The sequence below is a fragment of the Salarias fasciatus genome, chromosome 15 (assembly GCF_902148845.1).
Source record: "Salarias fasciatus chromosome 15, fSalaFa1.1, whole genome shotgun sequence".
NCBI classification, from domain to species: Eukaryota; Metazoa; Chordata; class Actinopteri; order Blenniiformes; family Blenniidae; genus Salarias; species Salarias fasciatus.
Window position 1 is genome coordinate 10046022 of NC_043759.1, and position 25491 is coordinate 10071512.

Sequence of the window (25491 nt, forward strand, 5' to 3'; positions counted from 1 at the left end):
ATATTTTGCAATAAGGGCTCTCTTTGAATTATTTTACAATTAATTTCTACATTTTTGTATTTTATGAATTTAAAAAAAAAACCTTCCCTCCTTTTGTGTGTTTTTATATATTTTACAATTTGGGTGGATGTGGAGATTTTATATTGACCATGTTAATTGGATTACATAAGATAATTACATGATCACAACAGAAGCTACATGTTTAAAAGTCTTGATTACAGTTACTTAAAATTTCAAGTTTGAAGGAAATTTAGCTCTCTTTAGGTCCCAAATAGTGATACTTTTGATTATTTCCTTTATATGACACCTGAGTTTTTTGGTTGCATAATCATAATTTGTTGATTCACTTTGCCTCTGTACTATTAAAATAATATGTTATAATAAATATATAAATGTATATATAATAATAAATGTAATAAACTATTAAAATGCCATCAGTTAACTTCAGCAGCATACTTTTGGAGTGGAGGAGGAAACTGCACCTGGAAGAGATAAATTTTGCCATGCAAAACTTATTGCACAGTGTTTGTTACAGTTTTTCTTCATTGTTTTGGCTAATTTCTTGAAAGAAATTACTTTCTCAGAACTCTAAGATCTTTTGGCCAAGTAATCCTAACACAATCCACATCTTTTCCAAAACTGTTTTTTCTTCTTTCAAAATGAAATTCTTTTCCCATGGGCCGAGTCAGTACCATCAAAAATACAGAGATCGCTTAGGCTCATTTCTCATAACAGGCCAACAGGTTCTCAACACTCTTTGTGCTTTTGTCAACGTAACCTGGATGGTTCAGCTCATCACCATGGGTCACCTGCCAAAGCTGACGTCTCTTCCGAGAAGTACATCGTCCCGTTGTCATTGTGTGACCACTGCAACTCAAAATATTGAGATGTTTGGACATTGCAGCAGAGGACCATTGAAAAATTCCTCATGTCCCACTCTGTCTGCTCCCAGTCCTCCATTGACAGTGGTTACTGTGCTGAGTATGAAACTGGAAGGAAGGGAAATTTCACGGTAAGAAAAACCTCCAGCTGCATCACCGGCTGCACTCATACTGCCAAGGACATTCATGTTATTATAATTTGCACACAAAGTGACTTCCATCCAGGTGAGTACAACATAAACACAAAGAACAAGGAATATTATATGTAGCCGTCAGTGCTGTAAATAACACTGGAGTTTCACAGCTCACTTCTTCACTGGTCCTGTCCTCACAGTCTCTCTCCTGGCCACACTCCTCACCCCACTGCTGTCTTCCTGGCCACAGATTCTCATCTACACCACACTAAGGGTGCTTTCATATCTACTAGTCCACTGGAGTAGTTCGGTTCGGACATAAATGTCGCAGCTGTCAACGAGTTGGGTTTGTATTCACACCACTTGTTTTTGCAGACGAACTATCCACTATGACCCTCCAGCCCCTTAGTGGCGCTGTTCACACAATAGTGTGTTTTGGGTGACGGAAGTGAACCCTGATTGGCCAGCATGTGTTGCTACGGAAGCTTCCGCCAACCAAAAAGCCTTCTCTACAATAGAGTGGGCAGGACCGAGGCCGGTCAACATTCACACCAGCAGCGAACCGCACCGAGATCGCCTTCTCGAGGAGGTCTCAGTACGGTTCTTTGTTCCGGACCAAAACTAACTGGTCCGCTTTCACACCAGCGCAAATGAACCGAACCTGCAGGTGTTGTGGACTCTAGTTCGCTTCAAGCGGACCAAATACCGTAGGTGTGAAAGCACCCTAAGGGAAGACATGGCGGTCATGTCTCAAACATCCACTCAACTGATCAGCTGTAATGTCCTCACATACAGTGTCCATTACATGGAGCAGAGACCTCTGACTGTGAGCCTGATGCTCTTACACTCTCCACCTCCAAGCAGAGAAAAACACTTCAATTGGACTTAGGAAAGGCCCTCGCGCGGCATTCCAGAAACTTCCATACCTCGCCGATCTCAGCGTTTGAATGCTCGGGTGTTGATAAATGCGGCGGCTGAATTTGATCGTCATTAACATGTTACACCCTGAAATATTCACTTTTCTGAAGCTGCGCCCAGTGAGGTCAAATACGGAAAAGGAGCGATTTTGGAGAAAAAAGAAACTTTTGGGAGCTGGAAATGGATCCTGTCAGGTCTCAGGTGGAGGTAAATCAGGATGAGATCTGCAGAAGAATGAAAACTGGAATTAAGGAGAATAGAAAAACGCTGTCTGGAGGACGCTGCTCACGGCAGCGGTGAACAGCGTCGCCTGGACGAACGGACACCGGCTGAGGTCTGAACAGATTATAGGTCCGTTAATTTAACCCTGATAGTACAAATAATGAGGCTGACTCACATTATGCAGTTCAGATTTTTATTGTTTCGTTTAATTATGTCTCAGAGTTAGACCGCAGCGAAACCGTGGCCCAGTGTCCTCCCCACAGCTGGGACGGTCCCACCGAGACACACACACTCAGTACCGGACCCGGTGCTGAGCAGGACACGGGACCGAACAGCTGCTCAGCAGCTGCGTGTGCGTCTTTTCTCACAGTTAGAACTGCGCTCATCTCCGTGGCAGGATGGACCAGCGGATTTATTGAAAGTTAAAAATCCTTCATTAATCCCACAAGGGGGAATTTTATTCGATATTCTGAAAGGGCTTTTTTTTTTTTATTATTATTATTTTACTTTTTAAACTGTGCTGAATATGTGCTGCTTGTGCTTTATGGCGTGTTTGAGGTTTGCTTTATAATTATTTTCACGCTCCGCCACGTTTGTCTGCGCTGCACTGCAAATCCACACTGACTGAAACTTGCATACATGATGTCAGAGCTGTCGTGAGGTTTCATCTTTCCATGCCATCACGATCATATTGATAAATGCTGATCCCGTATGACCGTTTGACCATTGTCATTCTCACAATTGGGCCATTGTATTTCTCACGCTGAAAAAAATACCGGTGAATTTGTCTGGTGTTCGTGCGCCGCTGCTATGAAACCGGGAGAAATCAGTCTGCAAACTTGTCACTTACCTGTCAATCAAAAAAGGAAAGGGGCGGGCTACAATAGTGCAACAGCCAATGAAAAAAAAGCATTGTTACACATGAGTTTGCTGGAGAGTGAGCAGCTTGGGGCCGATTTGACTGTATCCCATGAATGAATGCCAATGATGTTTTTTTTTGTTTTTTTTTTGTTTATTTATTTTAATTTGAAATTTAATGTCGCAATATTAAAGCTAGGGTTGGCGATCTGAATGAGATACATTTGGTTAAAATGATCTTTATGACCCGATGGGAAGCAATTCATAGTGTGTTTGTAAAGTAGTTTGGAAAATATCCGCTGTCTACAGCAGGAGTAAAACGGGAAAAACAGCAACCAATAATCTTGCCGGGACACCTTTTTTTAGACCAATCAAATCCCTTCGCCGTTCGACCTGCCCCCTGTGCGTACATGTCAATGGCGTGCACTGACCCTGGTTCAGTGCGCGCGTAGAAGGACGGAGCGTCGTTGCAGAATGGCGGAGAAGAATGTTTGGGGGTTTACTTACTGTTGAGTGCGCCGTAACTTGGCGTAGTGCAAATAATCAAAAACGAAGAAACGAAGCGCTGAGGACAGGTTACGCCAGGAACGCACTGGATGTGGATGCGACGCGCGCGCCACAAACGTCTCCGCTCCTCCAATGGGGTGGGAGCTTGGGGAGATGCTACATTCGTGCTACATGCTAGTTTTCCAAGATCGCCAACCCTAGCTTTAAGTTGTATCAAGCTTTGTTTGCTCCATCTTGTTTGAACTTCTTTGGGTCCAGTTTTTCAATAAAAATCTCTGTCGGCCCGTGACATTGTCTCAGTTTAAAATTTTGGTCAACTGTGTAATTGAGTTTGACACCCCTGCTATAGGCGAACTAAGCAGCTGCTTAGGGCCCCGCAGCCACTAGGGGGCCCCCAAACGTGTAACGTGTAACCCAGGCATGTCAAACATATGGCCACGCTGCAAAGATGATGCAGGGTTGAGTTTTTTAATGAACCGGCTGTGACCACACCAAACAACAGAGGGAACGAACCAGGTAGAATCACAGAATCATAAGCCTCACAACCGTTAAACCTGTGCAGACCTCTCTCTCTCCTCCTTCGCTCCCACAACACACACACACAGCCCCTCCCTTCGTGCTGCCTTCACTGCACTAATACTGTAGGAATAATGAAAGTCATACTGAACAAACAGCAGAGCTGTTACAGTATATTCTCTGCTTCAGTAGGCCCAGCCTAGTTTGATCTGATGTAGTAGTATCTTATTGCCCGTGCACTGCTATAACTTTTTATTTTACCTATTAATTGAATTTATTTTGTGTTTATTTTTTTTATTTCAAATTTCAAATGACCATGCATACATAAACGTAACGCAGGCCCGGCGAGCAAGGAGCGTGGCAGGGCCCCCAATTTTATCCTGCTTAGGGCCCCCAGATGTACAGGGCCGGCCCTGGTAACAGGAGTGAAAATGTTGTAGGTTTTCCTCCACAAATTCAATGTACTATTGGCCACTTCTCCAGTGGTTTCCATCCTGGATTTCATATATCCTGTGACCTACACAGAGGAACCACAGGGGTATTTGAGAGACACCCCCCCCCTTCCAGAATTCTGATTTTTTTTTTTTTTTTGGGAGGTAATTTGTTCTCCAAATCCTCATAATAAAATAAGCCTGATGGTTATTATTATTTATAGGTTCTTCGTTTTCTTTCAAGGACTCAGAAGAAAGCAAAAATCTTGCCCATTTCCAGTCGTAATTTAATGAAATGTCTTTTTTCCAGTTGATGCAGTGAAGCTTAATATTGCCATCACTTGATGGAATGACTCAATATGGTTTGTTTTATTTTCTCAAATAAACTGTTGTGGCTCCACAGTTTGGTTTTTTATTTTATTTTATCCTGATTCATATAAAAGTCAATGTTTGTGTTTTTCCTGCTTCTGACAATGCTAGTTCAGTCTTCACCATGACAAATTCTATTTTCGCTGGCCAGACTGGTGGTAAATAATTTGCAGATGTCTGTTTACTCCCAGTTGAATAGTTTTTATGCCACATCAGTGTGATTTTAAAAGTGAAACCCTATGAACCAGTCAACAAGAGCTTTTTTTCAGCACTGAAACTCATCCAGCTTCATGTGTAGAAATTTCAGCCAGCTGTTTGTCAAACTTTTATCAACTACAACATAACAACGGGCAACCGGTGTCTGATCCATGAATTAAGTGTCCTGGTTCAATTAGGATTTTGTATTTCAACAGCCAAATGAAGACATGGAGATAGAGATCTTTTGGACGCCAGACAAGCCTTTGGTGGCAGTGGTGGTCTAGTGTCACGTGTGTGTAGTCAATACAAAACTGCCCTACATTCTGTAAATAGTATAATAACAGCCCATACTATATCCAAATAACATCATGAAACCAGTTATTGTGGACCTACATGAACAAAAAAGGATTAACTTCAACTCCGTGTTCCATTAGTCATGAACAGCTATTTAGTTCAAGATCAAACTTAAATAATTAGTCCAGCCCATTCATTGAAGAGCTCTGGCAACATCCTGCAGTTCCCCCTCCGTCCAGTAGAGGTCAGTGTGAAGAGGAATGTTGTTTATAAGCCTCCAAGAGGGAAGGCGCGGAAAAAGCAGCATTTCCTCTGTGCTCACGTCTTCTGGTGAGTTCAGTTCAAACGTGGAGTAAATTTTTCCACGAGAGACTAACTTCTGCTGTGTGAATATTCACCGTGTTTGAACGGTTCGTCTTGTACGAGGAGGGAGACTGATCACCAGCGTGGATTTCTGGAAATTTACCTGGAAAAGTGAAATCAAGTTTTCCAGAAGAGGTGAGGAAAAAGTGTGTGTGTGTGTGTGTGTGTGTGTGTGTGTGTGTGTGTGTGTGTGTGTGTGTGTGTGTGTGCGTGTGTGCGTGTGTGCGTGTGTGCTTGTGTGTTTGTGTGTTTGTGTGTTTGTGTGTTTGTTTGTGTGTGTGTGTGTGCGTGTGTGCGTGTGTGCGTGTGTGCTTGTGTGTTTGTGTGTTTGTGTGTTTGTGTGTTTGTTTGTGTGTGTGTGTGTGTGTGTGTGTGTGTGTGTGTGTGTGTGTGTCCGACAGAGAACGACAGAACTAAATCATTTTATTTCAGATGCATGTTGACAAGATTTGTTTATATTCAACAAACACAACTGGGGTGAAGTTAGCTTCCAATTCGAAGCTTCAGATTTAAATCGTAATGTTTTAATGAATTCTTAGAATAACCTTGTCCAGATTTGAGAAGTGCACATCCAGTGGGTTTAGCCTGCCCTCAATTCACAAAGCACGGTCAAGCTGTGCATTAGGAGAACAACATTTTCAAAGTAACTTCACAAAAAAAAGTTGTGTTAAATTGTATGAGTGTTTTCTTTTGATTTTGTTAACCCTGGGGTGGCCTGCTATCAGCCAGACATAGAATGGTTTCTTTTCAACAGGATGTTTTTCATTAATTTCAGTCTGAAGTTGGATGTGATAAAGTAAAAATGTGCATTTTCAGAGGGCTCTTATTTTGAAACTACACATCAGATCTTGATGGAACTTTGTGAGGGGCACCCTGGGGTGGCCTACTGTCAGCGCAGACATGGAATAGTTTCTTGGCAACATTGCATTTTTGATTAGTTTCCGTCTGAAGTTGGTTGGATGACGTTAAAAATGTGCATTTTCAAAGGGCTCTTATTTTGAAAGTACACATCAGATCTGAATGAAACTTTGTGAGGGGCTCCCTGGGGTGCCCTACTGTCAGGCAGACATGGAATGGTTTCTTGCCAACATTGCATTTTTGAATAGTTTCTTTTTTAAGTTGGTTGTATGAAGTAAAAATGTGCCTTTTCAGAGGGCTCTTATTTTGAAAGTACACATCAGATCTGAATGAAACTTTGTGAGTGGCACCCTGGGGTGACCTACCATCAGCCAGACATGGAATGGTTTCTTGGCAACAGGAGTCCATGTACTTTACGGCCATCCTTTTTCCAGATTGATGTGAATAAACGGAAGACAGAAAACCATCTGATTTCCGTTTGGATGAAGGTAAATGGAAAACGGAAAACCAGCTGTCTCCCGTTTTTCCATTTGGAAATCGAAAATCAAAAAACGGAAAATCAGCCTTTATCTGATTTCTTATTATGTATTTAGAAAACAAAAGTCAGGAAATAAAATACGGACATTATTTTTCAATTCAACCATTTTTTAAGTTTGCCCTGCTGGAAAACTGGAAGTCGAGCTTTCTCTTCTTCTTCTGCAGCTGCATCCTCTTTGCTTTTGGTCCTCCATTCTCGACACTGAACTAAGAAAAATGGCGCATTTTCTTTGGAAATGTCTTTAGACGATTATGCCCACTTGATAGTGGACATGAATGCCAGTGGCATGACTGCAGGTGAAATCTCTGCACACCCATACAGTCAGTTTGGGCCAGTACGGGGGTTTTCAGACAGAAATGTGCGACGATGGATCTCTGGGAGCGGCCTCTCCACCTTTGTGTTGGATGATCAACTCCAGGCCGAAGTTGCTTTGGCGCCTGCCGAGGTGAGTACCATCAATTCTCATTAATTTATATGTATGATTAAAATCGCTGCTTTTCAGTGAGTTTACCGCAGTTTTACAGTGACATCTACTGGCAGCAGCAGCACACTGTAGATTCTGCTGACTAAGATCCCGTTCATCACATTGAAAGAAACATATTTTCAGGAGTGAAAAATACACATCAAAACAAAAATAATCTCAAATGTGAGAATACAAATGCTCTCAGTATCAATAGATTCAAAATACACCATTTTGCATATTGGTTACTGGTTCATAATACAATCCAAAAATGCCAGGGAGAGGAGAGTGGGAGTAGCTTTCCGAGCAGTTCACCCTCAACACCACCAGACTTGCCAACATGTAAGCCTGTTTTCCAGAGAATCACGATTGAACAGTAGTTTATTATGTGAGATTTGCTTCTTTTTTGTTTCTACATGTAAGTCGAAGGGCTCCAGACGTCCATCTGCAGGCTGTCATCAAAAAAATTGATGAGTTGAAAAATCCCACTGAAAATCTCCATCCTTGTCTTCATCTTGTACTGAAAAAAAAGACATCCAAACTGTTTTGAAGGAACTTTAAAGGTGCTGTAGGCAGGATTTGGCATCTCCGCCATCTTGCTTAGGGTTATCTAAGCAAGATGGCGATTTGACCCATCTAAGATGGCGATTTGAAACCCAGCACAGCCAATCCTGTCCTGTTTTCTCTGACATCACGCCCTTACGCAAGTTAAGCCCTTCCCACAAGAACGTGCGACGAACGCCCCTCGACCAATCACGGCTAGAGCCTCATGGGCTCTTCTGATTGGTCAGAGATACCTGGAGCTGTCGAGATTCCTTTTCAGCTCAGAACAGAGACAAATGGAAACGCTGCACCCTCGCGGTAGTGCAATTATGCTACTCTCCTAAAGGATTATCAATGGATACTCTAACATTTAATCCAAAGAAAACACAGAAAAATTAGCATTGACTAGCAAAATCCTGCCTACAGCACCTTTAATGGGAGAACAAACCCTCTGCACTTTTTTTCTGTCCTCTGATCTCTTCATTCACTGCTGACACGAATGAGGTGCTGCAGAGCATCCAGAAAGGCTGTTGGGTTGTCATTGATGATGCCATCGAACAGAGGAGTGATGATGCCAAAAGCCTCTGAAAATCGTCTTCCAGCCTGTTGTCTCGCCTCTTCTGTTGTAAAAGGGTCAACTCCGAAACCTGAGACCCTGGTCAGGGAAGATCCTCTCTCTGCATCGTACCAGCCTGCAGCAACAGAAGCACAAGGCAGCAGGTTCTCATGAACCTGGACTGGACAGACACCTGAGGCCAGAGCATTGGGGATCCCTCTTCCTGCATTGGGTTACAAAAAGTACACAAGGAAAAGGAAAAAGAGTCACACATGAGCAACTGAAACAGCCTGAAACTATTTGTCCTCTGTCACGAATATAGACAAACTAAGACAAGGAGGATAAAAATGAAAGTACCAGGCACTCCGTGACCGTTCTAGGACTCCACAAACCGGCTGAGACGCAGAACCTGACAAACCCCATCCTGCATTCCAGGACCTCCTGGTCTTGCAGATGTGTCAGGCAGGCCTTGATTTTGTAGTTGACCCTGTTATTCACCTACACATCACAGTTACATTTTATCTGAGCTCAGTTAAACAAATTTAATATCTCACAGAAAGAAAAACATACAAACCTCGACCCAAATCCGCTCAATGTGATGGTTCTGAAAGTTAAGAAGTACAAAAAAAGGAGATATTTGAATTCATGAATAGTGATCGGTTGCATGTAAAAAAAAAAAAAGATTAAAATAGATTAAAACATAAAAAATGTTTTCACAATATAATTCCTGTTATTTAACATCAAACTGAATTATCAGATCATGATAATTTCACAATGTACCATTCAGAAAAACAACAACAGCAAAGAAAACCTACCGATGTTGATGGCGTCTGCAGAAATGCCGGTTGTTCCCTAAAACAATTGCAAAAAACAATATGGGGTGTACATATTGCTGATATGTCTGTGTTTAAGAACAAAAGACAGCCAGGTCTAAAGTCATGCTCACTCTGTTCTCACAACACACTGACATGAATTCTCATTTTAACATCCTGTGTCTCTGTTAGAACTAAACTATTTTTGGATTACGTTCAAGAGTTAACACTCAACCTGTACACCTCCTCATATATTTTGAGGTTGTTTTTAGTTGCCATGTTGGAATGGGCAACCAATTTCCCACTGTATCCATCGATAGCGACACCATGGGTAACTCCCAACTTCACCAACTTCTCATTTTGGTCCATGTGAAGTTTCTGTCCAATGAAGTCAGCTCCGTACAGGACTGGGTTCAGGTTACGGGCTCCCTTAAAGAAAAGAAACTTGGAAAATCTCACAGAATAAACTACTGTTCAATTGCGATTCTCTGGAAAATAGGCTTACATGTTGGCAAGCCTGGTTGTGTCGAGGGTGGACTGCTTGTAAAGCTGCTCCCACTCTCCTCTCACTGGCATGTATGCCTTTAGAAGATGGGAATCCTGTCATCATTTTCCTCCCGTATGTTGCCCCAACCTATCAATTCCAGAAACACATGAATCAGCAAGTTGATGAAAATGACACACAACAGCAAATAGAAAAACATCAAGTTGTTAAGAATAACAATAATACATTTTTGGATTGTATTATGAACCAGTAACCAATATACAAAATGGCATATTTTGACCCTATTGACACTGAGAGCATTTGTAGTCTCACATTTGAGATTATTATTTTTGTTGTGATGTGTATTTTTTGCTCCTGGAAATGTTTCTTTCAATGTGATGAACGGGATCTTAGTCAGCAGAATCTGCAGTGTGCTGCTGCTGCCAGTAGGTGTCGCTGTAAAACTGCGGTAAATTCACTGAAAAGCAGCGATTTTAGTCATACATATAAATTAATGAGATTTGATGGTACTCACCTCGGCAGGCGCCGAAGCGACTTCGGCTTGGAGTTGATCATCCGACACAAAGGTGGAGAGGCCGCCTCTCAGAGATCCATCGTCGGACATTTCTGTCTGAAAACCCCCGTACTGGGCCAAACTGACTGCACAGGTGTGCAGAGATTTCACCTGCATACATGCCACTGGCATTCATGTCCACTATTAAGTGTGAAGTGATGAATCCATATGATTCATCCATATCAATCTGGACAACAGATGGCCGTAAAGTACACGGACCCCTGTTGCCAAGAAACCATTCCATGTCTGACTGATGGTAGGCCACCCCAGGGTGCCACTCACAAAGTTTCATTCAGATCTGATGTGTCGTTTCAAATTAAGAGCCCTCTGAAAAAGCACATTTTTAACTTCATCCAAACAACTTCACAATGAAATTATTCAAAAACTCCGTATTGCTAAGAAACCATTCCATGTCTACTTGATAGTAGGAAGTCCCAGGGTGCCCCTCACAAAGTTTCATCAAGATCTGATGCGTAGTTTCAAAATAGCAGACTTCAGAAAAAGCCCATTTTTATTTGATCCCATCCAACTTCATATCGAAATTAATCAAAAATGCCCTGTTACCAAGAAACCATTACATGTCTGCCTGATAGTAGGCCACCCCAGGGCGCCCCTCACAAAGTTCCATCAAGATGTGATGTGTAGTTTCAAAATAAGAGCCCTCTGAAAAGAACATTTTTACATAATCCAACCATTTTCATCCAACCAAATTCACTGTGCCTGTGAATCTCAGACAATTTAACACAACTTTTATTGTGAAGTCACTGTGAAAATGTTTTTTTCATAATGCACAGCATATACGCACACCGCAGAATCAATTGAATGCTGGCTTGACCATGCTTTGTGAATTGAGGGTGGGCTAAACCCACTGGATCTGCACTTCTCAAATCTGGACAAGGTTATTCTAAGAATTCATTAAAAGACTATGATTTAAATCGGCAGCTTCGAATCGGAAGTTAACTTCACCCCCATTGTGTTTGTTGAACAAAAAAAAATGGAGATGGTTCACATCTTGTCAACATGCATCTGAAATAAAATTATTTGGTTCTCTCTTTCTCTCTCTCTCTCTCTCTCTCTTTCTCTCTCTCTCTCTCTCTCCGTTTTCCATTTTTCGTTCATCCAGATCAATTAGCGATGCACGATAATTATCGGTCCGATAAATTATCAGTCAAAATTATCGGCTGATTTGGGGCAAAAATGACGTCATTTTTATCGGTCCGATAAATTAATTTAATCCGATAAATGGCCGATAAATTAAATCGATAAATTAGTGAGTTGAGTAAAATTGCTTGTCGGCATGCTGCACCTTTAACTTCTTTAATTTCTGGCTCGAGGAGGCGGCACCTGCAGTATGGGTTTGTTGTGCAGGTTCATTGCTGCCCTGCCTCTTGACTGCTAAGGAGGAGAGGGTTTTTTGCACCCCTCCATAGCTTCCAAAATCTGCCACAGCCAGTGTTGCGTTCAAGTTGACTCGGGGACGCAATTGCAGCTGACAATGAGCGGGGCGCAGTCTGGCAACTTTTGAAAATGTTGGGTGTAGGCTGTGTCAGACAAAGCTGGTTCACAACAGCAGTATGGGATCTACGAGAGATCAGCCGCCATGGAAACACCCCAACAAGCTGGAGGAAGAGACGCTACAGCTACCATCGATGCTAACGCTAGGTAGCAAGCTATCGCTAGCGGTTCACAAGCTAGCATGAGGACTCTTTAAGAGGGCTCTTATTTTGAAATTACACTTCAGATCCGGATGAAACTTTGTGACTTAGCACCCTCGGGTGGCCTACTGTCAGGCAGACATGGAACCACCACCTGCCAAGGGAACTGTAGGGGCCGTGTATAGTGTGAATTGGGTGGCAGCCGACGGCAAAGTGCCTGGCGACCAGATCTTCGGACACAGAGACGAGCTCTAGGGACATGGAATGTCACCTCGTTGGGGGGGAAGGAGCCTGAGCTTGTGAGGAAGGTTGAGAGGCACTAGCCAGATATAGTTGGGCTCACCTCCACACATAGCCTGGGCTCTAGAACCCAATCTCTCGAGAAGGGCTGGCCTCTCCACTTCGCTGGCATTGCCTGCATTGAGAGGCGGCGGGCTGGTGTGGGTTTGCTTATAGCCCCACAGCTCAGCCGCCATTTGTTGGAGTTCACCCCAGTAAACGAGAGGGTCGCATCTCTGCGCCTTCGGGTCGGGGACAGGTGCCTCACTGTTGTCTCGGCTTACTGGCCAAACAGCAGTGCAGAGTGCCCGGCCTTCTTGGAGTTCCTGGGAGGGGTACTGGACAGTGCTCCATCTGGAGACTCCATTGTTCTACTGGGGGACTTCAGTGCCAACGTGGGCAGCGACAGTGAGACCTGGAGGGGGGTGATTATGACGCACGGCTTTCCTGATCTGAACCAAAGTGGTGTTTTGTGATTGGACTTCTGTGCTAGCCACTGTTTGTCCAAAGCAACCACCATGTTCGAGCACGGGGTGTCCATAAGTGCACTTGGCACCAGGACACCCGAGGTTGGAGGTCAATGATCGACTTTATTGTTGTCATTTGACCTCCATTCACGTGTTTTGGACACTCGGGTGAAGAGAGGAGCAGAGCTGTTGACCGATCACCACCTGGTGGTGAGTTGGATTCGCTGGAGGAAGAGGAAACTGGGGGTGGATGAAATTCGCCTTAAGTACCTTAAGTAACTGTATGCGCAGGGACTGTCTTGGCTGACACGTCTCTCCAACATTGCATAGCCGTGGGGGACAGTGCCTCTGGATTGGCAGACTGGGGTGGTGGTCCCCCTTTTTAAAAAGGAGACCGGAGGATGTGTTTCAACAATAGGGGATCACACTCCTCAGCCTCCCTGGGAAAGTCTACTCCAGGGTACTGGAGAGGAGGATTCGACCAATAGTCGAACCTTGGATCCAGGAGGAACAATGTGCTTTTCGTTCTGGTCGCAGAACACTGGATCAGCTCTATACCTTCCATAGGGTGGTTGAGGATTCGTGGGAGTTCGCGCAACCAATTCACATGTGTTTTGTGGACTTGGAGAAGGCGTTCGACCGTGTCCCTCATGGTATCTTGTGGAGGGTGGAATACGGATTCCGGGGTCCCTTGTTAAGGGCCGTCCGGTCTCTGTATGATCGGAGTAGGAGTCCCGGTAATGGCAGGAGGGGGATCTGGCGTCAAATCAAGCCAAGTTCCACTGACTTGCTTTGGTGAGTTGTTAAAAAAAAGAGAAGCTGAGGAGACACTTTATTTAGTGGTGGGATGCTGCACACGTTTAGTTTGAGGTCTGCATCACTGTGGTGGCAGAGCTAAAGAAGCTTGTTTTATGAATGAGAAAACGTGGCTGACATTAAGAAAGGGTGGCAGGCAGCCATGGATGTTAGACTTAGGCTTTGTTCACACACAACGATTTAAAGTTAAAACACGGGGAAAAAAAGTGAATTGAATGTTTTTTTCATGATGAATTCTGCTTTATTTTCTGTTTTAGTTCTCTTCAGTTGATCTTGATATGTACTTAGAGTTAACAATGACTTTTCAAACTGTTTATCTTACATTCAGCGCAACACAGTATCCTTGTGATTCCATGACCAGCCTGGCAGATCGGATATAGAAGGATGGACCAAGATTATGCTGGACTAACTGAGGCTTTCAAGGTAGGCAGTAAGCTTTACAGACTGTGTGGCAGAGTCCTGCACGGGTCCAATTTTCAAGACCCGCCCCGGCCCGACCCGGGGACGTGTAAACCCGCAACCGAACTGCAAACCCACGCATCAGCCCGATGAGTACCGCGACCCGATCCGACCCGTTGAAACACGACCCGCAGCCCGACCCGTAACCCGTTTTTAAAGTAATCATTTTGGGTCACAATGTCTGCATGCATACAGCATATCGCCACAGTTAAGGTGCCAGTGACTAAATAACGCATGGAATGAAGCAGCTCTTCCAATAAAAGCCTGACTTCAGTCATGAATCATCAGCCCTGCATGTTCTTCTCCCATACAACTCTAAAAACACTTGTTTGTTACGTTTAATGCTTTTAAACTTTTAATCTCTTAAAGGTAACTTTACGTGTGTAATAGACTTACTTTCTGTCCAGACTTGAGCGGCGTTCAGCAGTTACGAGCCATGACATATTTAATTGGAATCCATCGAGAAGAAAATTAATCCATCAGGAAACACTGTAATGTTTGAACATTACAAAGTGATAGTTGTACGTTTTATCCATTTATTTCTCAAATATCTTAAATAGCTATTAACTGTTTTGGAAGTGGCACTTCTTAGACGGTGGCAGACCGTTTGATGCTCTCGTCCAATCACAAATTGTGTTATTAGATTGCGAAACGCGATTAAACAGCTGAGCCAATGACTGTCACAAAATAGCGGAAGCGACCCTCAGAGATTAAATAATGACCAAGATAGTTTTCTGTAGTTTGCTCAACTAACTGAAAAGCCCGGAAATAGATGCAGAAGAGACGCGGTGCAGCTGCAGACAGTCGCAGCAGATGGATCAAATCACAACGTTTTTATTTTATTTATTACTATTTTATATTGAATCTCATGAGTCAATCTGCAACCCGCGACCCGACCCGCAAGCTATTTTTCCCACCCAGATCCGAACCCGAGAAAAAAAGAAGCTTTTAAAAACCACCCGCAAATCAGCTGTTTTTGCGGGTACCCGACCCAGTGCAGGACTCTGCTGTGTGGATGGAGCGACAACAAGGGCAGTATTATTATTATAAATTTGTCATTGACAAGATCTTTCATTAAACCAAAGAATTTGCCATCAAGTTTTTTCTCCATGTCTGTGCTATCCCAGACAATTTTTTATTATTATTTTTTTTTTGGTAAAGATTTTTTTTCTTCCAGTGAACACACCAGTGGTGCACCAGTTACCCCCGATGCACACTGGATGCGGTCCGGCTCCGATCCGGACACCGCAGCTAATCCGTAGTCATTAAAATCAATGCTGTGATGCACACCGGCCGCGGTCCGGCTGCAGTCCGGCTCCGGAGCCTCTGCGGAGCTCTGGTCTCTTTCCGCAAAGATCCTGTTTTTCCGCATGCCGGAGCACTACCGCGTCAATTCAGACAGAAGCAAGTCGGGTGCCGGAAGGAAACGCAATACGTGTTCCAAAATAAGTCACTTCAAAATAAAATCTGTGTCGTGTTTTTGCCTTAATATTCTATTTTTTTACTTCTTCTGGTAGAATACAGAACAAACAACGTCATGTAGTCATTATACGCTTCAGAACAATGAACCGTTTTGTACTTCGTCACTGCTGAGAAACCAAATGACACCAAAATGGCTCAAAACAGCTCTGTGACCGGAGCAGCTCCGTGTTGCCAGATTGGGCGGGTTTGTTCCAAATCAAACGTCTTTTTTGAACACGTTGGACGGGTTGATGAAATGATTATGTGTTTATGACGTGTTTTTTATCATACAAATACAGTTTTAACGTGCATTTTCATCCGAGACGGCGGTTTGGGCTGCTTTCTATTGAGTAAAACGGGTTTCATATTGTCTACGGGGATAACGACAGATCTGGCAACCTCCTCCGGCTTGACTGCGGAGACACCACAGGCGGCGTGAATCACAGTGCTGCGGTGTACCGGGCCGGAGCCGGACCGGAGCCGTTCCGGAGCCGGACCGCGCCCAGTGTGCATCGGGGGTTAATAATAATGTAACGTCCAGTGGGCCGGTTGAAAGGAAGATGAATTGGAGGTCTCAATGCTGGTTTCTTAAGCTTCAGAACTGAGGTTACTGTTTGCTGGAACTATGCCAAAACTACAGCAAAAACAAGAGTCCAACCTGAAGAAAGCTCATTTGAAGTTTTGTAAGTGACCAAATAGTTATTTTCCACCATAATTTAGTCATAAATTATTTAAAAATCCTGCAGAGCAGGATTTGGAGTTTTGCAGGTTCTGCAAAAGCTCTCTGTGATGTGTGTCATGCATATTTGGTCAGAGATGCTGGACCTTCTAATTTGATGAGAACGACCAGGGCCTGCAGTCAGCAGTGGTCACTGTCATTGCAGCATCAACTGTTTATAATACTTTACTTTCAACGGTCCATGTATTTGTACAGGAGTTCACCACACTGTGCTCTGGGATCTTGAAGTGTCTCATGCTTCAGGTTGTGTTTTCAGGGATGATGGCCGTATGCAATTGATATGAAATGAGGCTCCTCCCTGCAGCGTCCTCCCCTCCATGCCAAATGAGGCACAGAAAGTTGTCATCTTAAAATGTTTGTCACTGAACAAAACAAATTGTAATAATATTTTATTTATAGAGCACTTTATATTTAGAAATCTCAAAGTGCTGACAGGGGAGAAATTGTCTTTGGGGAAAAAAACCCTTTGTCATTAAGAAAAAAAGATTTGTTTGAATCCACAGACGTAAAGAAAAACTTTTGATTACAATTACTTTGCCTCAATCACAACTCTTTTTTTTTTTTTTTTTTTTTTTTAATGACTACAATATCATCGCTGTTAAGGCTACGTATTTTGCATGCTTGTGTGAAAAATGTCCAAGTTGGACCTCGTCTTTAGAACTGTTTTTGCTTTGCAAGTGTAAATAGGATGATTCAGTTATGAGATTCAATTCAAAATTCCATTGCTTTGAGTTCAGTTCAAAACCTACCATGTCTATTAATTAGAAAAATATTGTGTGTTGTTTGATTGAATACAGGAGTAGAAGACAGAAGATCTCTGGGATCAGTGGAGATGGATGATGAGGACATTTTCGGTCTCAAAGACAGAGGCAAAATCATCGCAGACACAGTATGGCAATGGCGAATTTTGCATGCAGAGAAATATTCAACACATCCAGATCCATTCTTTTACAGTAATAAAATTGGACTGAATTTTAATGTTGCCTCCAGCTCTCACCCAAAACTGAATTCACCATTTGTGCCAAATGGCGTCATACTTGAGGTGTGTGAATTTGCTCGAACAATCATCAAGAGTCGCATGCACTTCATCCCAAACATTCTGGAAAACAATTTTGATCTTGGATTTGAAAATGATCAACAGCGGATGGATTTCACTGCTCAAATTCAGCACAAGCTGGAAGACTTGATCCGAAAACCTGTCACAGATGAAAATGAAGTTTTTGCTCTTTTCGACACCTGGAAGACAGAATGTAGCAATAATGGACTGAACAAGGCAACAAGGACACACAAACCTCAGAGTTTCTTCATGGAAATTGAGAATATAAGTGAACTTGAACAATTATTGAAATTTTCCTCGGAAAAAGAGACAAAGAAAAAGAGACAGAAAAAGATACCAACATCACACACTGATGGCGGTGATCAGAAAGATATGAAAGAAGTCCTCAGTGAGGACATTCCTTTGTTGTTGTTCCCTTCTTGTGAAAACATTGGTTTGAACCTTGGCACGGGGACTAAACAAAGTCTTGATCCAGGCTTGTTAACAAAGAGAGTGATGTTGGAGTTGTTGGATTTTGCACGAGTCTTGACTGCCTCCTTCACCTCCATTGTCGTCAGTGTGTTGGAGCATAATTTTGAGCTTGATCTGAAAAGTCATCAGAGAAGGAATGAAATGTGGTTGTTGATATCACAGATGCTAAAAAGGGGGAAACAAATGGCCGCCAGTAACACAAACTTCATCCCAGAGTTTGAAAATGAGCCATTTTTCTTTGAGAGAAACCCATTAAAGAGAGCCTACGTACCAGCACTGTCTACAGTGGAAACCCTTCTGTCAGAAGAGACAAAGAGACAAAAGCTGGACTTCAGTACTTCTCAGGAACAGATGCCTCCTTCAGTCACAAAGTTCATCATGAAGAAGGACCAAGGACAACTGGATGAAAATGTAAACGGGAAAAGTCTCTCTCACAACACTGAGTTGTGTTCAGGTACAGAAGAGGAACATGAGCAATGCCACATGTGCCCTGTGGAGAACGATGCAGATTCAGAAAGTAGTGGTGTGCAAAACTCAACTGGCTGTGACATGTCTACAGAATCATTAAGTAGGTTGAGTAAACAGTCTCATGCCACCACTGATGGTTCATGTAATTCATCCACATTGAACAAAGATCTTACCCCACCATCTAACTTCCAGCCAAAGAAAACTCTGGTGCAAGGCAATGGTGAGACACAGATTCCAACAAATGTACCAAATGACTGCGGCATCGACCAAGAAAGAGAAATAGATTACAATTTGTGGAAACTGCGTGCCAGTCGCGTAAACCAAATTCTCCTGACACTGGACAAAGACCAATCTCGATTCATTTCTGTGAGGAATCTCGGTGTCGAGTTTGATGTTGGGTTTGGACCCAAACAGCATCTTAGTCTTGATGATTTGACAAGTCCAGTTCTTTTTGAACTTGCACAATTTGCATTAGCCATGAATTCATCCCAGCAGGAATTCATCCTGGAGATTCTTGAGAACAACTTTGACTTGTGCCTGCAAAGTGAACGCCATCAAAAAACCTTCATGTGTGAAGTCATGAAGCGAGTAAGAGAACTTCAAAAATGTGAGGATGTGGTCAGATTCTCCAAAGAAGCTTTTGAACTTCCAGTTTCAGTGTCACCTGTTGACAAAATGGATCTTAATCCTTTCTGTAAGGACATTGGTCTGAGGCTTCAAGTTCAATGCAGGCATTCAACTGGAAAACTTGCCATCAATAAACTGACCAAAGGAGCAATGACTGAAGTTGTGAATTTTGCAGAAAAATTGTGTGGAACCTTTGAAGAGATCTGCATGGATGTGCTCAGACACAACTTTGACTTGCAAAGTATGGATTCTTACCTTGCAACAACAATTTTTGCTCAAATCGCTGTTGTAAGTAAACTGAAGAATCTATCAGATAACTTCTCTTGCAGAATAATGAAACATTCCATAACAGATCCTTCAATACTCATGTATGGAAGAAAGCCCAGTGACACAGAAGCACAAAATAACCTCAACTTGTTATTGTGGATGCTGCGAGAACATCGTGTTAAACAAATCCTTTCAGTGCCTCATGGAGATCAGTGTCCGTTTTATTCTTACTCCACATGTAAGAATGTAGGCCTTGATTTTAATGTGGGGTCTGGAGTAAAACGTAACCTTGATCCAAAATGCTTAACAAATGGCATCATGGTTGAACTTGCCACTTTTGCCAAGACACTGCAGTTATCTGAAAAGGATTTCATAACTGAGATTCTGGAGTTTAATTTTGATCTAAATTTCAACAACGAACTTCATCGCAGTGCTTTTACAAAACAACTGAGCGCAGACATTTTTCAGCTCATTTCAACAAACAAGAAATTCCCACTGAAGAACAAACGGCAACAGTTTGAGCTCCCTGACTTGAGATGTTTAGAAGAATGCACTCCAGACTGTCCCAAATGTTACCAAGACAGGATTGAAACCTGTCTTCAGGATGAATCTGAATCTGGTCACATGCCTCATGTTCGTCCTCATAACATCACTGATGAATCACGAGCTCATATCTGCACACAACCAAAGTTTGCAAAGATCCCAGTCTCTAATTTCTCATCAGCAGAAATTTTAACCAAGCCCTACCGTCACAGTAAGGAAGCTGGTTTAAGCCTGTGTGTGGACAGAGACCACCCAAAAGAGAAGTTAGACTTGCATGTTCTGACAGAGAAAGTGATGCTTGATGTGATTCATTTTGCCCAAAAACTGTGCGGAGCAGAAACTGTGATCATTCATGATGTTCTTGAGCACAACTTCAATTTGACACAGAATCACATTGAAGATCTGACTCGACATTTCTGTGACAGAATGAGAGCAAACATTGAGGAGCTCGCCTGGTTCAATGAAGTTGTTGAGCTTGATAAATCTCCTTCCGAAGCTCACCAAAACGAAAGTGATGGTTGCTTTGAAAAAGTATCCAGTTGTGAGGGTGCTTCCCATTTCATGGCCACTGATGATTTACCCATTTCACCTGTCAACACAGATGTGAGTTCACCATCGTCAGATGTACCTGAAGAAGTCATGATGCAAGAAAGTGAAACAGAAGACGAGACCCTCCAAAATATTCCAAACAAATCTGACATGAAACATGGGGAAATGGAAGCAGAGACCAACATGTGGAAGTTTCGTTCCATTTATGTTAAAAAAATTTTACTTGCTCTTTCGACGGAGCTTTCCCGACAGTGGAGGTTGGGACTTCTCGAGTTTGATGTTGCATCTGGGCCGCCCAGAAACGCCAGTCCAAAACTATTGACATCTTCTGTTCTGTACAAAGTTGTTCATTTTGCATTAGCAATGAGTTCATCCCAGCAGAATGTCCTTGTGGATATTCTAGAATACAACTTTAACTTAGGCCTGCAGAGTGAACACCAGAAAATAACATTTGCACGTGAAGTCATGAAAAGAGTACAGGAATTATTGTCCCGTGACGACAGAGATAACATTTTGAAAGAGGTGTTTGTTTTGCCAGGTTCTCTGTCATTCAGTCATGTGAAGTGTGAGAGTGATGACAGTGTTGATTCTGAACCTGAAACTTCACAGACAGCTTCAGACCTTTATCCATTCTGCAAGAAGATTGGTTTGAAGCTCAATGTGAGTTTCTGTCACCCAGATAAAAAGCTTGAACTCCACAAACTGACCAACGGAGCAGTGATTGAGGTTGTGAACTTTGCAGAAAAATTGTGTGGAAGCTACGAGCAGATTTGTGTTGATGTCCTGCGGCACAACTTTGATCTTGATTCGCAGATATCAGATTCTGATCTTGCTCAAAATATTCTTTCACAGGTTCCTTTTGCCATTGAGGAAACTAATCTTCGATATTTTTGCAGAAAAATGCAGCTTGCGACCAGAATCGATTTAAATGTCATGGCCTCTCAGAGGAACACATCTTCACAAACATGCACTATGAGTTCAGTTAAAGCAGAGATGAACCAGCGTGCAAGTCAACCCGGTGACGTTGAAGCACAAAATGATCCAGAGTTGCTGTTGTGGAAACTACGAGCCAACCGAGTTCAGCAAATCCTCTCAGTGCCCCACAAAGACCAGTGTCCACTTTACTCTTACAGCAGATGTAAGACATTAGGCATTGATTTTGATGTGGGATCTGGATTGAAACGTCATCTTGATCCAAAACTGTTGACCTATGGCATCATGTGTGAAATTGTATCTCTTGCCACAAAACTTGGGTCATCCACAATGGATTTCATGACGAAGATTTTGCAGTATAATTTCAATGTGCAATTCAACAATGTGCTTTACCACAAAGTTGTTGATAAACTGAAAATCAATGAGTTGGATCAGACGACACCCTCAGTCATGCTTCTGAAATCCCAGTTTGAGCTGCCAGATGAGAGATTCATTCATGATGTTGAACCAGTTGTCTTCAAAGGTCTACAACATGGTTACTTTTGTCCTGCCAATTGTTCCCTTCCCATGACAAATGTTGCCTCTGCTCATGCAAACCACGAGGAAAAGAAATCTGCAGTTGCTCCAATATCCACTTTCCCGGCAACAGAGGTGATAACAAAGCAATACCATCACTCCAAGAAAGCAGGTGTAAGCCTGTGTGTGGATAACGCTCACCCAAAGGTGAAACTGGACAAATGTGTACTTACATGTGGAGTAATGCAGGATGTGTACAAATTTTCAAAAAAACTTTGTGGAACAAGGTTGAGAATTGTTAATGATATTCTTGAACACAACTTCGACTTGGACCATCAGAGTCATGTGGAAAATATTGCCCATCGTTTTTATGGCAGACTCAGCTCATATAATGGAGAGCCTGACTGGTTTAATAAACTCTTGGTTATCAAGCCCAAGCCCAGAGAATTGAAATGGAAAGAACCACCTCCTGTGCGCAGCAGTGAAAGGAGGGAATCATCTCAAAGACGGAAACAGGATATGCAAAAAGTGAAGGAGCTGATTGCTCAGAGACAACAAGCAAAACAGATGGTGGAAAACATTGGTTCTCATCACAGTGATTTGAACAGCAGTCAGTCAGGAGAAGACTACATGTGCCCTCTGGAAGAGGACAGAGATTCAGAAAAATAAAATAAAATAAAAGGCAGGTGGCAGGTGATGAAGATGAGGAACAGGGCGCCCCAGCCCTGCATGTTTAAAGAGTTCAGTGGAAATATGTATTTGACAGAATATCCTTCTGGAAAAGTTGATGTCGAAGACGAGCCACAAATGTAAGCTATCCAGGATTATGTCCTGTCTGCACCACAAGTGTCTGATACACACCGGAATGTCATTTTAGTATTCAGACCAGTCCATGATGGAAACAGTATCCAGCTTGAACACTATGCAGTGTCAACCTCTGTAATGCTCAGTGGTGATAATCAAAGAGGAGGAGCAACAGAATGTGCCAGATGAATGATGCTATTGTGAGTCAATGCAACGTCAAGTCGACATCAAGTGTTAATGTAAAAAGTTTACACAGCCCGCAGGTATGAAAATGTGTGAGCAGCAGAGTGAACGGTCTGGAATTTCTTTCATCTTTGTAAGATTTAGTGTGATTGAGAAAAACATGTTGAATACTCAGTTTCAGAGTTGTTTGTTGTTTTGAGTTTGTGACGGTGAAAGATTGCGTTCATGAGGCCTTACCAGCAGTTGGATCGTTGTGAAAAGCTGTGACAGTTAATCAAATAGAACTATTACCACTGTAAAGATTTCAGTTCATGTCTGCTTTGTTCTTTTTCTTTTTTTTTTTTATTTGTCACCATTAACGACAAGTAACCATGTAAATTCTGGTTTCATTTTGAATTTGTAAAAATTGTGAACCAATTATTCTTTTTTTATTGAAGGGTGTGTCTATGCTTCTTGGTTATGTGTGTGGCTTTATTTTGAATATTTTAGAATTGATGACTCTGTCTTTGAATGATTTTACTATTCATTTCTACGTTTTCGCATTCAATGTGAGTTTCTGTCACACAGATAAAAAGCTTGAACTCAACAAACTGACCAATGGAGCAGTGATTTTTGCATCTACATTTCGCATGTATATATATTGACCAAGTTAATTGGAATATACAAGATAATTACATGATGATTATTACAAAGGAAAACTACATGTTTAAAAGTTTTGAGGACAGTAACTTAAGTTAGAAGCTAATTTAGTTGTCTTCAGATTTGCTTTATATGCTAAGATGACACCTGGGTTTTTTGGTTAGATCATAATTTGTAGATTCACTTTACCTCTGTACGGCTTTTAAAAAGGTCATATCACCGTCTTTCGTGCTGCAGACACCCAGGTCAGGGTGTATCTGTTTGTAGTAAATGCAGTAAAGTATCGAGCTCAGACCATTTGTATGATTGAAAAAAAATGTTATATTGTGTGATATAAATGTTATATAATAGTTTTTCTTCATTGTTTTGGCTCATTTCTTGAAACAAATTACTTCGTCAGAACTCTAAGATCTTTTGGCCAAGTAATCCTAACATTATCATTCACTGTGCAACAGCTCATACTTTCCCAGAGCTGTTTTTTCTTCTTTCAAAATGAAATTTTTTTTCCCATATGAATAGTCAGTGCCATCAAAATACAGATGAGGCTCATTTCTCAAACAGACCCAGTGTTCTCAACACTCTTTGTGCTTTTGTCAACGTAACCTGGATGGTTCAGCTCATCGCCACGGGTCACCTGCCAAAGCTGACGTCTCTTCCGGAAAGTGCATCGTCCCGTTGTCATTGTGTGACCACTGCAACTCAAAATGTTGAGATGTTTGGACATTACAGCAGAGGACCGCTGAAAAATTCCTCATGTCCAACTCTGTCTGCTCCCAGTCCTCCATTGACACTGTAATGTCCTCACATGCAGCGTCCATTACATGGAGCAGAGACCTCTGACTGTGAGCCTGATGCTCATCCACTCTCCACCTCAAAGCAGAGAAAAACTCTTCAATTGGACATAGGAAAGGCCAAAAGTTGAGTGGTTCCACATTATAGTAAGAGGAATGAGAATGTTTTCGGTTTTCCTCCACATATTCAATGTACCACGGACCACTACTCCAGTGGTTGCCATCCTGGATTACATGTATCCTGTGACCTGCACAGAGGAACCACAGGATTGTTTGAGAAAAAAACAACTCAGTATTCTGATTTCTGTGGGAGGTAATTTCTTCTCCAACTCCTCACCTTTAGCATGCAGGCCTGTTATGATGGTTGATTAGTATTATTATTTGTACATTCTTTATTTTTGTTAAGGGGTCAGAAGAAAGCAAAAATCTTTTCTATTTCCAGTTGTAATTTGATTAAACGTTTTTCTTATTCCAGTTGATGCAATGAAGTTTAATCTTGCCATCACTTGGAAGAATGACTAAATATAGTTGGTTTTATTTTCTCAAATAAACTGTTGTGGCTCTACAATTTGTTGTTGTTTTTTTGTTTATTTATCCTGATTCTTATAAAAAACAATATTTGTGTTTTGCCTGATTCTAACAATGCGAGTTCAGTCTTCACCATGACAAATTCTGTAATAGCTGGCCAAACTGGTGGTAAATAATTTGCAGATCTCAGTTTACTCCCAGTTGAATAGCTGTTATGCTGCATCACTGTGATTTCAAAAGTAAAACCCTAAAAACCAGTCAACAAGAGCTTTTTTCAGCACTGAAACTCATCCAGCTTCATGTGATGTAGAAATTTCAGCCAGCTGTTCGTCAAACTTTTATCAACTGCAACATAACTGCGGGCAACAGGTGTCTGATCCATGAATCAACCATTAAGTGTCCTGATTCAATTAAGATTTGTATTTCATCAGTCACATGAAGACATAGAGACAGAGATCCTTTTGGACACCAGACATTCATTTGGTGGCGGTTTGGACACTCTGTAAATAATACAATAACAGCCCATACTATACCCAAATAACATCATGAATCCAGTTATTGTGCCCCTGCATGAACAAAAAGGACTAATTTCAACTCCGTGTTCCATCAGTTATGAACAGCTATTTAGTTGTGAAGACCAAAATGAATTAATTAGTCCAGCCCATTCATGAAAGAACCCTGGCAACATCCTGCAGTTCCCCCTCCGTCCAGTAGAGGTCAGTG

At 42.2% G+C, this 25491-nt stretch overlaps 1 protein-coding gene across 2 annotated transcripts; it reads left to right on the forward strand.

Moving 5' to 3' along the window:
• The first annotated feature begins 5673 nt into the window (after positions 1 to 5673).
• On the forward strand, positions 5674 to 24717 carry LOC115401806 (uncharacterized). 2 transcript variants are annotated; one of them, XM_030110142.1, is made up of 3 exons: positions 5674 to 5826; positions 14062 to 14156; positions 17190 to 24717. In XM_030110142.1, the coding sequence occupies exon 3, from the start codon at positions 17225 to 17227 to the stop codon at positions 22490 to 22492; it is 5268 nt and encodes a 1755-aa protein (XP_029966002.1). In that variant the 5' UTR covers positions 5674 to 5826; positions 14062 to 14156; positions 17190 to 17224; the 3' UTR covers positions 22493 to 24717. The 2 variants fall into 2 exon arrangements, with proteins under 2 accessions (XP_029966002.1, XP_029966003.1); XM_030110143.1 differs by having other exon boundaries at positions 14072 to 14156.
• Positions 24718 to 25491: the final 774 nt, after the last annotated feature.

Coding starts and splice junctions, on each gene's coding strand:
- LOC115401806 (XM_030110142.1), top strand. CDS start 17,225: ATGGATGATGAGGACATTTTCGGTCTCAAAGACAGAGGCAAAATCATC.